This window comes from Dama dama, chromosome 24, assembly GCF_033118175.1.
Source record: "Dama dama isolate Ldn47 chromosome 24, ASM3311817v1, whole genome shotgun sequence".
NCBI classification, from domain to species: domain Eukaryota; kingdom Metazoa; phylum Chordata; class Mammalia; order Artiodactyla; family Cervidae; genus Dama; species Dama dama.
The window spans coordinates 49,356,884-49,374,353 of NC_083704.1; the positions used below are offsets into that span (position 1 = coordinate 49,356,884).

Consider the following 17,470-nt stretch of genomic DNA (forward strand, 5'->3'; position numbering starts at 1 on the left):
CACAGTCCTTGAGGTTACATGTGTTGGACAGGACTTAGTGACTAAGCCACCACCACATGGTCAGTTTGGGGCTTTAAAAATGTCACTCCAACACTATGGGGTGGAAGTGACCAGATGGAGAGGGTCTGCTCACTGGGTGACCAGTTGTGAGGCTTTGACAGTAAGTGCAGGCCAAAGGCAGTGTGGGCTCAATTGCTGAAATTGTTAAAAGTCCTTGAGAGATTTACTGTGTGCTGAGGCCGTTTCCTCCTTCCGTTGATCACGTAGTCATCCACTCCCCCATAGCACAGATGAGTAAAATAGGACAGTAATGAAATCAAGAAGAAACAAATACAGATAATTAATAGGATCATTTATGCCATTTCAACCCACACTGTTGTAATAATACATTTCATTTTAAGGTATTTTTAAATAATTAAAAACAACAGTGATATTTTTCTCCCCCTTGAAAGCATTAGACATGTAAATCATTGTCATTGAGTTAGAACAGTTGCTTCCCTGTGCCGTGCCATGCTGTGCTAAGTCACTCAGTCGTGTCCAACTCTTTGTGACACTATGAACTGTAGCCCACCAGGCCCCTCTGTCCATGGGGATTCTCCAGGCAAGAGCACTGGAGTGGGTTATCATTCCCTTCTCCAGGGGATCTTTCCAATCCTGGGATCGAACCCAGGTCTCCTGCATTGTAGGCAGATTCTTTACCGTCTCAGCCACCAGGAAAGCCTAAGTACTTCCCTGGGGGATCTTAAATCATAGGCTAAATGTTCAAACTAACTTCCCTCTACATTAAACACTGTATTTTTAAAAACTGTGTATTTTATAATTATAGTTGTCTTATGTATCAGGCTTTGTCTTGTACTGTATACTTATAAGAATATAAATAACAATATGCTTTTTTTAAATTTAATATTAGTTTTTGGCTGTGGTGTGTCTTCATTGCTGCACATGGGCTTTCTCTAGTTGCAGTGATTGGAGATTGCTTTAGTTGCGATGCACATGCTTCTCACTGTGGTGGCTTCTCTTGTTGCAGAGCATGGGTTCTAGGGTGAGTGGGCTTCAGTAGTTGTGGTATATGGGCTTAGTTGCCTCATAGCACATGGGAGCTTCCTGGATCAGGGATCAAACCCGTGTCCCCTGCATTGGCAGGCAGATCCTTAACCACTGGACCACCAGGGAATTTCAGAATATTCTTAAGAAGCATTTTAGCACCAAAATTTTTTAACATAACCATCTAGAAGAAAATCCAAAGAGGTGTTGGGTAATTTGACACAAGTTTCAGAAGCCTAACTCAGATTTTACCTGAGCAGAATTTTCCTTAAAAAAAAAAAAAAAAAAGGTTCTTATTTTGATATCAGAAAGATTTCATCCTTTTTGAAAATATATCTACCAGAGTAATGTTTTTATTGAGACATAAAACTCAAGGGCACTCAGGTACTCACATCTCCTTGAATGGCTTGTGTTTGTGGCTGTGTGTTCTCTTGCACGTGGCTAAGACTCAGGCAGCCCTGGGTGTCAGGGTGGGCCTTCTGTTTCTGAGCTGGGTCACCTTGGGTGGGTCAACTGGCCTCTCTCAGCCTGCCTTTCCTCCCCACCACTCTGTTACCAGTAGTCCTGGTTCAGATCGTACAGGTGTGATGAGGACTGGGTGAGAAGGTATCATAGTGCCTAGCAGTAGTGACCTCTTGCTAAAGAAAACTGTCTGAACTTTGCTCAAATTCTAAGTGTTTTCTTTTCTTTTCTTTTCTCCCTTTGAGAGTCATGAGTTAAGTATTATTTGTAGCGAAATGAGGACTGTAGCCCAGGAGACAGTACCTCAGATAGCTCTAAGAAACTCTAGCAATGTTTTTGAGTCTCTACTGATGGCCAAGAAATCGTTGAAAAAAACATGGAAGTAAATAAACACCTCCAGATACATTGGAAAATCACTTACATAATGAACTTAATCCTTATTTTATATCAAGTTCTCACTGTGAGTTCAGCCTTACGTCCTTGAGGGTCTGGGTCCTGCCCCTCTTTGATCCTCTTTCTCACAAAAAGAGTCTTCAGAAATCATGGAAGGTTATTTGACATCAGATGGGAAAGCCAAGCAAAGAGGGTTAATCCAAGAGTTTGGTTCTGTGTCTTCCCTTTCCTTATACAAGGCTTTGGGTTTTGGTACCTGAACCTCATATCTTCTGGAATTGCTCTTGGAAATTCCTGGTGCCACCATGAACTTGAGCATTGAGGTCCATGTTAACCCTGTGGTACTAACTTTGATTAACAAGCTGAAAGCTGTGGTTGACTGTCTTTCCCAAATACTGTTCTACACAACCTCTCTTCACAAACCCAATTTTGAATACCTTGTGTATGTTGAGTCCAATACACATAGGAGCATGTCTTATGTGTATTGCTTCTTATTTCATCCTGTAGCATGCCTTGGCACGCACACTGATAGAATCTCACTGTTTTTTTCTTTAATTGGGCATTTGCCTCACAGGAAAGAATAATTGAGCGTTTGAAAGAACAAAGGGAGAGAGATGATCGGGAAAGACTAGAAGAGATAGAATCATTCCGAAAAGAAAACAAAGACCTGAAAGAGAAGGTCAATGCTTTACAAGCTGAACTGACTGAAAAAGAGGTGAGTCTGGAAAAACAAGTGAACCACATGAATAGTCCTCATGAACCCGTATCCATGTAGCTGAGACAGACTAGAGACTTAGTTTGAGGGACTGTGTGAAGACTTGGGGGATCTAGTTACCTTTGCTTTATAAAGCTCTCTGAACTTACAGAACAGTATTTACTGTAACTCCCTTCTTCCGGTGATGCTCTGTGCATATCTTCTGTACTGTAATAACCACATATAATGTAATTCCTTGAAAGTTTTCTTGCTGTCTTGCCATATTCACATGGCTTGGAGGATCTCATGATCTCTTGTTTAAGATAACAAGAACAACAAAAGCACTGACAATAATAACAATAGCTTCAATTTACTGAGGGCCTATTAGGTACTAACCCTTGTGTTGGGTGCTATGTATTCATCTACAGTTCTCAAATGAATCAGTCGATACCCCCAGGTTAGGAGATGTGGTACCATGCTGGGCCCATAGGAAAAGGTTTTGGCTGCTCAGTCTGAAACAGTATTTTAATGCTAGTGCAAACATGGATACAGAATACAAATCTCATCTGCATTTATAATGTAAAACAACCTGCTTTAAAGAAATTTCTTGTGTGGCGGTTATGAAAAGTATCCATGTACTGAGGGATACCTATAACCCCTTCAGTTTACTTAGCAGTGCTTTGGTGAAGTGTGAGAAGCAGTAACGTGCACATTCTTTTCTTCAGTCTCCAAAACCTTGAGATATATGCCGTAGTCCACAATTGGACACTTCATTTTGTCTGCAGAACATGTTTATCTCCTTTATGACACGTTTGTTCTTTTGCCCTGTTGGATTGTATCCCAGCATAGTTGCTAATTTCCCAGCTCCAGAGTGTCACTTCAGCCCTTGGATTTTGGTAAGTTTAAACCTGATATGAAGTCAAGTGGGCCTTAGGAAGCGCTACCATGAACAAAGCTAGTGGAGGTGATGGAATTCTACTTGAGCTATTTCAAATCCTAAAATATGATGCTGCAAAAGTGCTGCACTCAATATGCCAGCAAATATGGAAAACTCAGCAGTGGCCACAGGACCAGAAAAGGTCAGTTTTCATTCCAGTCCCAAAGAAAGGCAATGCCAAAGCATGCTCAAACTACCACACAATTGAACTCATTTCACATGCTAGCAAAGTAGTGCTTAAAATTATCCAAGCCAGGCTTCAACAGTACGTGAACTGTGAACTTCCAGATGTTCAAGCTGGATTTAGAAAAGGCAGAGGAACCAGAGATCAAATTACCAACATCCATTGGATCATTGAAAAAGCAAGAGAGTTCCAGAAAAACATCTACTGCTGTTTATTGACTATGCCAAAGCCTTTTACCATGTAGATCACGACAAACTGTGGAAAATTCTTCAAGAGATGGGAATACCAGACCACCTGACCTGCCTCCTGGGATACCCGTATGCAGGTCAAGAAGTAACAGAATGGGGCATAAAACAACAGACTGGTTCTAAATTGGAAAAGGAGTACATCAAGGCTGTATCTTGTCACCCGGCTTATTTAACTTATATACAGAGTACATCATGTGAAATGCCGGGCTGGATAAAGCACAAGCTGGAATCAAGATTGCTGGAAGAAATATCAATAACCTCAGGTATGAGGACGACACTACCCTTATGGCAGAAAGCAAAGAAGAACTAAAGAGCCTCTTGATGAAAGTGAAAGAGGAGAGTGGAAATGGTGACTGCAGCCATGAAATTAAAAGACGCTTGCTCCTTGGGAGAAAAGCTACCACCAACCCAGACACTATATTAAAAAGCAGAGACATTACTTTGCCAACAAAGGTCCGTCTAGTCAAAGATATGATTTTTCCAGTAGTCATGTATGGATGTGAGAATTGGACTATAAAGAGAGCTAAGCACCGAAGAATTGATGCTTTAGAACTGTGGTGTTGTAGAAAACTCTTGAGAGTCCCTTGGACTGCAAGGAGATCTAACCAGTCCATCCTAAAGGAAATCAGTCCTGAATATTCATTGGAAAGACTGATGCTAAAGCTGAAACTCCAATACTTTGGCCATCTAATGCGAAGAACTGACTTATTTGAAAAGACCCTGATGTTGAGAAAGATTGAAGGCAGGAGGAGAATCGGGCAACAGAGGATGAGATGGTTGGATCGCATCATCAACTCGATGGACATGAGTTTGAGTAAGCTCCGGGAGTTGATGATGGACAGGGAAGCCTGGTGTGCTGCAGTCCATGGGGTTGCAAAGAGTCGGATATGACTGAGTGACTGAACTGACCTGAAACAGATTAAAGTACTGTCTAAATTAGGAGTCCAAGAAGGAAAGAATTGATCAGTAATAGGAAATTTAGTGGAAGCTTAGAAGCAAAATTTATGTTCTCTAAAATTTAAGTTCACTGGTTTTTAGAGAAGAGGTTATTTCTTTGATAAGATTATCATTCTTTGATATATAAAGACTATAAAAGCTGCAGAGTCTGTAGTTCTATAGTTAGTATGAAAGAAAGGCACTGAAGCTTCTGTCTCATTTACCGCTTTCTTTACGGATTGCAAATGTTATTCCTGTGTTTGTACCCTAAAAGCAATATGTATGTTTATATGTGCTTCTAGTTGAAAAGAGATTTTGATGACTTGGTAGAGTGTAAACTTTAAATGAAAATAATTTTGTAAACACTGGTTACATTGTATGAATTTCAGACAGGCATTTCTGCACACGTTTATTGTTCCTGTATAATAATGTGGCTGCCACTGGGCTTAGTATGTCAGTCAAGCTTCCATCAGAAAAACAGAGCTGCATTAAGAAATTTAATCATATTAAGAAATTTATTGCAAGGAATTGACTTACATAGTTATGGGGGCTGGCTAAGGAAGTCCAGAATTCACACAGAAGGCCATCAGGCAGGGTGGGCTAGAAACTCTCAGACAGGAGCTAATGCTTCAGTCCACAGGAGGAATTTCTTCTGTCTGAAGGAAACCTAGTTCTGCTTTTAAGACCTTTCAGCTGATAGGATCAGGCCCACCCAGATTATGAAGAATAATATCCTTTACTTAAAGTGAATTCATTGTAGATGTTAGTCACATCTTCAAAATATCTCTACAATAACACTTAGATTAGTGTTTGAGTAACTGGAGACTATGGCCTAGCTAAGTTGACACATAGAGTTATTAATATTACACCTGGCAGTTTAAAATTTATAAAGGCAAGCAATTTTTACTAGCATGGAGCTTATAATTTAGTTGGGGTTATCATAGTTTTCACCATGACAAAGTATGTGGATTATATGGTGCTTAGTTGCTCGGTCTTGTCCGACTCTTTGTAACCCCATCGACTGTAGCCCACCAGGTTCCTCTGTCCAAGGGATTCTCCAGGCAAGAATACTGGAGTGGGTTGCCATGCCCGCCTCCAGGGGATCTTCCCAATCCAGGGATCGAACCCAGGTCTTCCACATTGCAGGCAGTTTCTTTGCCATCTGAGCCACCAGGATCATAAGGTCCTTTGTTATTTCTGTGGAAGTTACATGATAAACGCCACTGAAATTGGAGTTGGAAACCTGGGTTTGAGACATATATCTCGCATTAATGGCTTAAGAACCTTGCTGAAGATAAGACCTCACGTGAGCTTCAGTTTCCTGACCTGAAAAATGAGAATGGCTAACTTGTCACTCAGAGAGTTGTTAGAACTTGCATTGCTTGCTGGGTGATTGTGGTGGTATCGTCACCAGTATCGTTACTCCAGTGCTCATGGTGCAGTAAAGTACTAGATCACATCAGTTACTAAGAAACTGCTGTTCGCTTAGTGTCTTCCTAGGCCTTGCAGATGGATATAAAAGAAATGTATCATGTCCGGTTTTGGGTGGAAGCTGAACATTTTAGTCACATAGTTAGATGTTGCTAACCATTTCATGTTTGCTGGTGGACCATGCCCTCCTAGGTAGCCAAGTTGTGTACTCTGATACATGCAAGTGTTATTTCTTTACCTTTTGGAATTTGTACTATACAGGGAACCTCTTGGTTTCTGGCACAACTTGGGTAACCCCATGTCTGAGTTGGGGGGATTCATTATATTCCTGAATCTGATTTTGCAAAGGACTAGGACATAAAGTTCGCTCTGGATTTTTAAAGAAATTTACCTTTGATTCTATGGGAGATGTTTGAAATAACATTGGCCATTTTTCTGCTAAAGAAATGGAATTTGATAAAGACTAGGGTTCTTCTTTTATACATGATTTGCCCTTTTGGGGGAGAAAAGCATTAGAGTTGGTATTTTCTTTCATATTTTTTTAGATGCTGCACCACCTGACAGCAGCAATAAATGGAAGGTTCAGGGTGTCTGTTTCCTATGATGTGTAAAGACTGCCTTGGGAGTCAGATGACTAGCATAACTTTGAGACATGAAACATGCATTTACTGACCAGGCCATTTGGTCACATTTGATTCTACTGCAATTAGATCCTGCTCGCTTCTATAAACTGGCCAACTTTAATTTGGCCAGAGTCGACTGTTGTTACCTAAGTAAGACTTATTTACCCTCTCTGTCTAATGCACACTTTATTGCTATGTATGGAACCAGTGTATTAAAATTGAAGACACTGCTAGTAGAAATTACACTGTTTTACTTACGAGTATTCTTTTCCTTTCAGTCTAGCTTAATTGACCTCAAGGAACATGCATCTTCATTAGCCTCAGCAGGGCTGAAAAGGGACTCCAAATTAAAATCTCTAGAAATAGCCATTGAACAAAAGAAAGAAGAATGTAGCAAATTGGAAGCACAGTTAAAAAAGGTAAGTGATATCTAAGAAAAAAAAAATACTCATTTTATAATTAATTGATAAAATAGGAAAGGAAGAGACATTTTTCAAAAAATAGAAACCCCTTATCGTTTGTCATCTGCTGATAAAAGGATTAATTAAGCAATCTTTATTCCTAAGAAGTCTGCATCAGATCTGTCTCTGAACATGAAAAGTTATCTTAGGTTTCCTGTCTGGGGCAAAAAAAAAAAAAAAAGCTTGAGAAATAGATGACAATAGTAGTAGAAGTGAAAAATATTATAAAGATCAGCCATTACTCTCTTGGCAAATCTCAACCGTAAAGAAAGATAAATGTTTTACAGTAAATGTTTTCAATAAGTCGAAGAATCCAGGAGCCCTGTTATACATTGATAAACTTTTACTACTTTTCAGAAGCAGGTCAATTTTGGGGGAGAGGGGACTTGGCAGAAGTTTACCCAACCATGTTAAATTTCTAGAAGTTTGTGAAAATAGTCAAATACTTGGAAGTTCTATGGATTGACTATTTATACTTGACCAGAAATGGCCTTAATGTTTAAGCAAGTTTATATGTTGAAGGTTTCAGTAAAGAAAACAGGGTCTTTGCATTGCAGCATTAACATGTTTTCTCTGAACTCGACATTTTTGTGGAGTACATTTCCAGTCATGCATCGTTCCTTTGACTTTTTCCTTGTGTTGTTTGGTACGTCTGCATTCATTGTTCACCTAAAACTCATAACATTATGAGTTTAAGCATTTTGTTTCCCTTTGACAACTTACAAACTTATTCAGAAGAGATGATAAGAATCTAAACAAACAAACCATATAATAAAATGTGACTATGTATAATTCATAGCACACTGAAATGGGGATTCATTTGCTAAAGTTATAAAAATATATGATATGGATAATAGGGATGTGAAAGCATCATATATCTGTGGAGAAATTATTCTGGATATTTTAAAATTTAATATACTATTTCATATGCATGAGGCAATGTATAACTGAAATGTGATTATTCTGTGTTCACTTCATCATAGAATTTTAGGAAACTGTCAGAGATTCCACACTAATCAAGTCCCCTTAGTAATACAGAAAAAGATAAATATATGGATCAAATCTCTACAACAAAAGAGCCAGAAAATCTTTTTATTACAAAGTCTATTTCCTAATCCACTCATCATCTCACTTTTTAAAAGTGAAGTCTATTTAAGCAGAAATCTCAAGAAATAAATAGACTTTAAATTGCCCCTTTGAGGGTGTTTAAATGGTGATTGACTTGGCTATTTGTGCATTGGGTGTATGATATATATTCTTGACACATATATGAATGTGTTCTGCAATATGTTATGCATGTATATACATATCAAGAAATGAGCTTATGAAAGGTCCTTTTTATATAATGAACATTTTTGTGATCATAAAGCAGACCCCATGATAACTCTGTGAGAGAATTTTGTTGGCTCCTTGTGGTGGTCTTTGAGTCATCTCACCTCGCTGAAGTATGCTCGGTCCTGAAGGAGGACTGCCACTACACCTGGGCGTGAAAACTGCCTTTCGTTAACTCTGAGGAACCGTTACGGAGTTGAGCGCATCCCGTATACTATGTCTGCAGACACATACTCCCTTTTAGTGTAAGGCATCTATGGAACTGGAAATCCTCTAAAAAGTAAGAGGTTCATATATTGATGTTCATAGTTTCCATGAATATGACTTAGCCAGTTTAATAGATGAACATCTGTACAATTCAATTTAGTGTCTTTCAACATAGTTATAGTTAAGCTGCAAAGTCAGTGAAAGCATGTGATTTCCTTAGACTTTCAGATAGACAACGTATATTGAAATTTGTAGATCAAATCTGATAAATATTTTAGTATTATTCCTGACAACAGTTTAGCATTCTGCCACATCACCAGGATTAAAGTAACAAATATGGTTATCTTGCTGTAAAGGACCTATTTAATTTATGAAAAGATAATTTATTTCTAAGTATATATATGTCTTATATTATCTCCTACATGCATAGTACAGTGAGATTAAATAAGGTAATTATAATATAAATATTTTTAAACCTAACCTGCAGTAATTATTTTGTTATTTTTGGCCCTCTACATCAACTAAATTCAAAAGTTTAAAATACTTTTTCTAGTAGCCTTTAATTTCTGCTAATAAATAATTCTGTACCCATCATCTTGAAAAGAATTGAAGTCTATATGAAATATTTGAAAATATAAGCCAAACATTTGTGAATATACATATAAACACATCATTTACTCATGGAAAAATAAGCAGCTATAAAAGCTTAAGGAGTGTCTGGGCCTCCTTTTAAATAAAAGGGTATGTGACTTGTGAATAAAATATAAAGGGTTACTAAATGAAAGCTGAAAACATAATAGTTTTATTATGTCATAAATAAACCATGAGTTCCCAGTGGAGTTTTGCTCAAGATTTGTGAGCACTCAGGTATTTTTGCCATAAAATCTATACAACATCGGTGATGTGTTTAGCTGAACAGAAACCTTGTCTGCTAGTGACAGTGGAATCCAAATTGTGATTTAAATCTGCTTTTGTCTTATAAACAATGCTAGAAATTGGTTAAGATGAGTTTTTAACAGAAAAGTTTGTGGAGGACATTCATACACATAGTTGCTTTTAACTCTTTACTGCACTATGTCAATTTAAGACATTTCCAAATAGTTTGTGTTGAAAATGGTTACTAAAGGCAGAAAAGGAACTTCTTACACATTCCACCCCACCTCTTAAAAACAGCTCCACACACCTGGTCAGCCAGATTTCAAACTCAAGGCAGCTGCTGAAGGCCTGTGAGCACTGTGACGCTTATAACCACCCTGTGTCTACAGATAACTATCTCATTGTCAGGCAGCAAGGTTATCAGGATATATTTGTTCCTTCCCCATCTTTCCAGTTTTGTCGATGAACTCCAACTTTGTTGTTGGAGCTTCACTTGTAAGGAAATCTTTACTCATATTAGTGAGTATTTAGTGTTCAATATGTAGATGTAAATTTATCTTATATGACTAGAAATCATTTGAGAAGCAATAGCATTTCAGAATGCTATGATTTATGTTATTTAAGTAATTTTCCAATTAATATCATCTTTGAGGAAGGTAGTTTTTAAAACCACAGTAAAATTATCATTTACTTCATCAAAGTTGAAGAAAAATAAATTCTTGCTCTTCAAAGGAATGTCTTGGCTTAAAGCTTACAGTGTTTCACCTTCTACCCCTTGACATTGAGTCCCAAATTATTGATGCAGATATTTAAGATCTATAATTTGAGGATGCTATTTAAAATAATATTTAGTACATTTAAATCCACAAACATTTATGTCTTCTCCACAAAATAGAAGGACATTACAGATTCTAAAGGACTTGGAACATAATAGGATAGACACTGAAAACTGTATTTTTAAATTATGAACTACTAATAGGAACTGGTAATAGACAATGGGTAATATTGTATTTTGGTTCCCTTTAATCTTCCTACTGACTTAATTCTTTTCTTTTCCCATTTACTGTTAATCCTGTAATGTCTTGCTTACTGATATTTTGCTATTGCTAACCTGCTGTTTGCTAATCTATATTTTTCTAAAGTTAGACTGAATAGAAAAGTCAAGCTTATGTTAATAGAAAAGAAGAGCTATAAATTCAGTGATAAGATTTAATTAATCTTTTATTATTACCATCTTTGAAGTTCAGGTAATAAATTGCAGGCTTGGCCAAGAGCACTTCTTCTGATTCATTGCTAGAGGCCAGCACTTCATGTATCATCAAAAGTGGACAGCTTTCTTTATTTCATGGGTTATTTAACTTGAGAAAGGGAAAGTAACACAAACCTTAAATTTCTTATTCCAGCTATTCTTTTAAAGGAGCCAAAATCAACATTTCTATTTCCCTAGAGCCTCTCACTTTCACTGTGGAATGTTTAGAAACTTAAATTTCTTCTTTTTTAACCACCAGTTTGTCTGTGCAAATGCACTGAATTTGTTGAGCTAATGCTGTTTTTCTGGATCTTTCCTTCTTTCCCTGTCTGTGCTTCAATGCCTCCCCAACTTTGCAATGTAGCAAGCTGAGCAGTTGTTCAATCAGATGTACAACCCAGTAAGTCATTTCTGAAAGTTCCCGCTGTAACATATAAAAGCATGAGGATCCATTGATCACATGTCACAGTGTGCCATATTGGGGAAGTTTTGAAAATATTTATGAATCTCTTCCCATTTCCGTTCTGTCACAAAAAATGACCTGTTCAGAGGCCATTGCCATTTCTTTTGTCTGTGAAATTTAAAAATTAAGAACTCAAGGAAATATTGCCAGCTCTGGTATTACCTCTGTCTTAACTCTAAGGTGATAGAAAAACTTAGGTCAGCTGCAGATTTAGGCTCATGAAATTCTTTCCCACATTCTTCAAACAGAGTTATCTATGCCAAAAGGAACAACATTTGTAAAATAGCTAACAACTCAGTGTATGTTATATTCAAGTGATAGAAGTTAAAATAGATTTAAATTTTAAAGTAGGGCTATGCCCTTTGAGATTGCTAAATGCCTAACATTATTATGGGTTTTGCAAGGGTTAAAAACATGTCGTTTGAAAACAATCTAAAATATACTATCCTAATAACAGTAACAATTTTGATTATAGCTTAATGGTACAAAAATAAAAACCAGGTAACTAGTAAAATTATGTGTAAAATAGCCCAGATGCCACTGCTAGTTTTCTGTTTGTTTGTTTGTTTTTTACCCTAATGACAGGTGTGTATCTATATGAAGCAGTTTGTTTCTTTAACTTATTAAAAAGGGAGGGAATTTTGTCAACCCAGATGACTTAATGGGAGAAATAATGCATAAAAGTGAATGGGATTTGTCATTTGGCAGATATGATCTGTGCTATCTTGCACTCTAATTACCTCTTGTTTATAAATTCCCATTATGGGAAAAAGGAATAGCAGGGATAAAAGAAACAATTCACCCAAGAACTTTTTGTTAAGTTACTGCTCCTAGTTGTATATAGCATAATACACAAGATGCTTGGGTGTATATATTCAGATTCAGCCTCCACCCTTCATCCTTGAAAACAAATTTTGCTTTAGGAAACAGAATTCTTCAAGCCTCATTGGAGCATCTTTATTAACCTCTGTACCCACATATGATTTTTAGCAGAGGAACAGAAACAATCCAAATTTCTTCTCTTAATATTTGAATGGACGTGTTAATAAGTAGGGTCAGGTGAGCGGAGATGTGAAGACAAATTAAAACTGGGATATCTTCATGCTTGAACATTAACACTGAAGAAAGTATGTGTTTTCTTTAGATCATTTTAAAGAGATGTAAAGTAATCACACTGAAATTATATCACACTTACTAGTTAAGGACAGGAAAAAACCAAAGTATATCAGGTTTTGGGGTGTATGGAGGGCAAGTGGGGAGGGCTTTGTTGCTGCAGCAGCTCTGATTTACCAAAATTCTGATAGGAATTCACCATCCGTGTCAGGATATGTAGGGCCGAAGAAGCAGTTCTGTTAGCTTGTAGACCATTTCCAGAGAGAGCGATGACATGATGCTTACTGGATTTTGCCTTTACTCTAACCCAGTGATGGGTCTTTAGGATGCAAAGGCAAACTTTTCAGTCCTTTACGTGACCAAGTCAAAAGTCATGGACTAATTTTTTCTCCCTGAGTTAACTAAGCTAACCCATTGTTTGGACATCCTGGGAATATAGCCAATTAATATAGGTTATTATTCTTTTTAAAAATATATTTTACTGAAGTATAGGGGATTTACAATGCTGTGTTAATTTCTGCTCTATAGTAACATGGTTCAGTTATACATATATATTCTTTTCCATTGTCTTTTCCATTATGGTTTATCACAGGATATTGAATATAGTTCCCTGTGCTATACAGGAGGATCTTGTTTATTCATTCTATATGTAATAGTTTGCATCTGCTCATTCCAAACGCACAATCCATCCCTCCCTCCCTCTTTCCCCCTTTCTGGTTTGTAGATAAGTTCACTTGTGTCATATTGTATATTCCACATGTAAGCGATATCACATGGTATTTGTCTTTCTCTTTCTGATTTACTTCACTCAGTGTGATAATCTGTAGATCCATCCATGTTGCTGAAAATGGCATGATCTCATTCTTTCCGTGGCTGAATAGTGTTCCATTGTGTGTTTGTACCGCATCTTCTTGACCTGTTCACCTGTTGATGAGCATTTAGATTGTTTCTGTATTTGGCTATCGTAAATAGCGCTGCTGTGAACATAGGGGTGCGTGTACCTTTCTGACTTATAGCTGAATATATGGCCAGGAGAGGGATTGCTGATCATATAACAACTGGTTTTAGGTTTTTGAGAAACCGTTATACTATTTTCCATAGTGTACTGCTGCTGCTGCTGCTGCTGCTGCTGAGTCGCTTCAGTCGTGTCTGACTCTGTGCGACCCCATAGACAGCAGTCCACCAGGCTCCGCTGTCCCTGGGGTTCTCCAGGCAAGAACACTGGAGTGTGTTGCCATTTCCTTCTCCAATGCATGAAAGTGAAAAGTGAAAGTGAAGTCGCTCAGTCGTGTCCGACTCTTAGCGACCCCATGGACTGCAGCCTACCTGGCTCCTCCGTCCGTGGGATTTTCCAGTCAAGAGTACTGGAGTGGGCTGCCATTTCCTTCTCCATTTCCATAGTGTATAGTTCATTATTTTAGCTCCTCTTGTCTGCAGATATTCTCAGAGTTCAGTTTGTTTTTCAGACTGATAGGTATACAACATGATGAATTTTCTATCCTTTATGGAATTTTTTTAAAATTGTCTTTTTTTTTCCCAGTTATAAAAATAAGGTTAGGGCCACAGTGAAGAGTTTGCCACAATATGGATGGATATAGGAGAAAATAAAAGTAATAAGATGTCTTACTGCACAGAAGTGATAACTAGGAACATCTGTGTTGTTGCCCACCCAGATATCTTTTGACTGACTGTCAGTATTCTTTCATCTTCTGTCTCCTTTTCTGCCTTTTTCCTTATTTCTTTCCTCTCTCTCCTTTCCTTCCCTTTTCCTTTTTTCTTCCCCTTTTTTTTCCTTTTCTCCTTAGCTCCATTCTTTCTTTTCTCTTTTTCTTGTCTAATACTCATTATTTTCAGTGAATTGTCAAAGCTTTTATTGACTTTTATATCTTGTATTTGTTACATATCATCAAAATTTTCTCATATATTCTTCCAAAACACCATTTTAATGGTTGTATGATATTCTTCTCTGTGTGCTCATTCTCCAAACGTTCGTCATTTCTTTCTTCTATTTTTTTCCTTTGCCAGTATAAATAATAGTCCAAAGAGCATCCTTCCATATTAATATCCCCACATTTCTATTTTTTCAGTAGAATAAAATGAGGGGCCAAGGACTTTTAAAAGCTCCACATGTCACATGGTTCTTCCAGCTCTGAACAAAGGCATTCTGTCACATCTAGACCAACACACACAAAAAAGCTATCATTTTATATAACTTTGACGCATTCATAGGTGAAATATTTTTCTCACTTTAACTTTCCTTTCATTAATTACTAATGTGGTTGAAGTTTTTAATTCATTTATTAGCTGTTTGTAGTTTTCTTCTGTAAATAATTTTAAGTGATTTAAGCCCTTGTTTTTGAGCTTTTTGTTTTGCTCAGTGGATTGTATGAGTTATTTTGTGCTTTATATGGAGGCTTTCTCAGATTTATGGCAAGATTTTATTTACTTTAATTTTTTTCTATAGAGAACTATTTTTGTGTTCTTGACCTATATTTCCCTTTAGGATTTCCTTATTGCCTTCATGCTTAGAAGTCATCCTTGAATTTCATTAATATTCACCTGTATTAGGTTTTTTAAATGTTACTTTTTATATCCATTTAACTACATCTATCTTTAGATTGTTTTGCTTCATGTTGAGTGGTGAGGTTCCATTGCTTGTGGGATCAGAATTTTATTTATTGTGGCTTTATAATACTTTTAAACATCTAGTGAAACAAATACTATCCTACTTCTTTCTACTTTTTATTCACTTTTTTTTTTATGTTCTTACCTTTAACTTTCCATCATTCCAAGTAAACTTTAGGATCATCTTGCTAATATAATAGCACAATTATTGATTTTAACTTGATTTGTATTCAGCCTCCAAAATAATTTTAGAATGATGATGTTCTGATATTTTTTCTTCCAATTTATGAACTTGATACAGCTTTTCTCTATTTCACTTATCTTTTGTAGTTAAGTTTTTCATTTTCCTGTTACAGGCCTGTGGTATTTCTTTTTATGGATAGCCTAAGGCATTTCTACATATATAATTTTAAAATTACTGTTATGAATTGTGTGTTTCTCCTTTTGTTTTCTAACCAGTTATTGGTGCCTAAGAAATTTATTTTATTCTTATTTATCTTAAATATGGCCATCCTACAAAATTTGGTGAGCTATAACTTGTTTTTGTTAAACAAGATTGTTTTATAGTCAGCCCTATGTCTGCCGGTATAAACTAAAGCAGAAGAAATAAGAATTAAGCTTTGAAGTCTTCCTGGGAGCATTTTTTTCTTAGAGTAGAAATAAACTTTCTACTTTTAGAAACTTTTGACTTTTGTCACTCCATTTTGTTAAGTGTTAGTCTAATGCCATTTCCTAGGAGCCTAAAACTTTGCCAATATATCCCTACTACTTATAATAATAACCTTTTTGCAGCTTAACTACCAGTCTCTACTCCTGAATGAGTCTTGTCTTGTCATTATAAACACTGTGCCGTTTCTCTGTGGTTGAGTTCTTTGCTTCCTTTAATTCTTAATTTGAGACAAGTAATATCATTTTTTTCATCAGTCTGCAATACCTTCTTTGCTGTAGCCCTAATGGTTATTGTGCTCAGGGATCATATCCAGAAGCCTCTTATAAATTTTTAATAAATCTTTAAACCTTCTGAGTCCTAAATTTAGTGCTTCATTTGATACCCACATTGCTGCCGGGCAAATTTCTGATTTGGAGGTACTGGGGGTAACCTTGCTAGTGGCCAAGACACATTTGAGACCCCTCTAATGTTTCTACACACATGAGTACCCCCTGCATGATCATATCCTTTGAAATCCCATCTCTTCTGCCAACTCATCTTTACCAGGGCTCATATTTTACATAAGGGTTCACAAGAAAAAGACCATTTTTCCAATCCAAGGGAAAAATTTTTTTGTTAATATTCAGTGAGTTCTTTGTGATTTTTATGTCATTGTAGGACTATGTAATCTCAGGGACATGATAGCCTAAATTATAAATGCTTTCACAGTCCTTGTGTAGGTACAGTGGCTTCTTTTTATGATTTTTTTTAAAGCCAGTAGCTAAAAGTTATTTGATTCACACATAGACTAGCTTCTCTGACACAATGTAAAGTTACAGCTATTTAAGAGAGAATTCGGAGCATACATGTAGCATGTACTAACACACATATACACACAAACACAGATGCCTCACATTTAATCTAGGTTTTCAGTACCTAGAGAACTCAAATTATATTCAAAATAACACTTAAGACTTGAAATTAGAGTTTTATATCAGACCATCCAGATAATTACTCATTTTTCTATATTAATTTTAGGAAATTCCTTAGTTAATAGGTATCATATTAATAATTATATAGTTATATGAAAGGTCTTAAAAAGTATTAAGCATGAATTGGTTCTTTTTATTTTGTACAAGGGTAACTTAAGAAAATCATTTGAACTTTTACTTATATTTATTATAAATATCTAATTTGTTTCATCTATGATAAGAATTTTCTTTTTGGAATAGTTGTTATAATATGCAAAATTTGAATATTCTAGATGTAGTTAGCTGGAATTGTGCAAGAATAATTAATTTCCTTTAGCACTAAGTAATGTAAGACTTAAAGATACACCATTGTTAGTTTCCAGATGTATTTTTTAGACTCAGCTATTATATTTGGTATTAATTAATTAGATTTAAAATAAAATTTAAATTTTACAATATTTTAGAGTTCTATAATCACCCTAAAAACTCTGTTCTAAAAAGTAATATTTTGTTCATAACTCGAAATTATGTGATGATTGGAACTTCCTTTAGAAGACTGAAATAAAATATAT

General features: G+C 36.3%; 1 protein-coding gene across 1 annotated transcript in view; it reads left to right on the forward strand.

Moving 5' to 3' along the window:
- Nucleotides 1-17,470, forward strand: part of ERC2 (ELKS/RAB6-interacting/CAST family member 2) — a 988,080-nt gene that overhangs the window by 468,905 nt on the left and 501,705 nt on the right. The window contains exons 9-10 of the mRNA XM_061129191.1: nucleotides 2,474-2,614; nucleotides 7,231-7,371. Coding sequence (XP_060985174.1) covers nucleotides 2,474-2,614; nucleotides 7,231-7,371 — 282 coding nt within the window. The remainder of the gene's footprint in view (nucleotides 1-2,473; nucleotides 2,615-7,230; nucleotides 7,372-17,470) is intronic.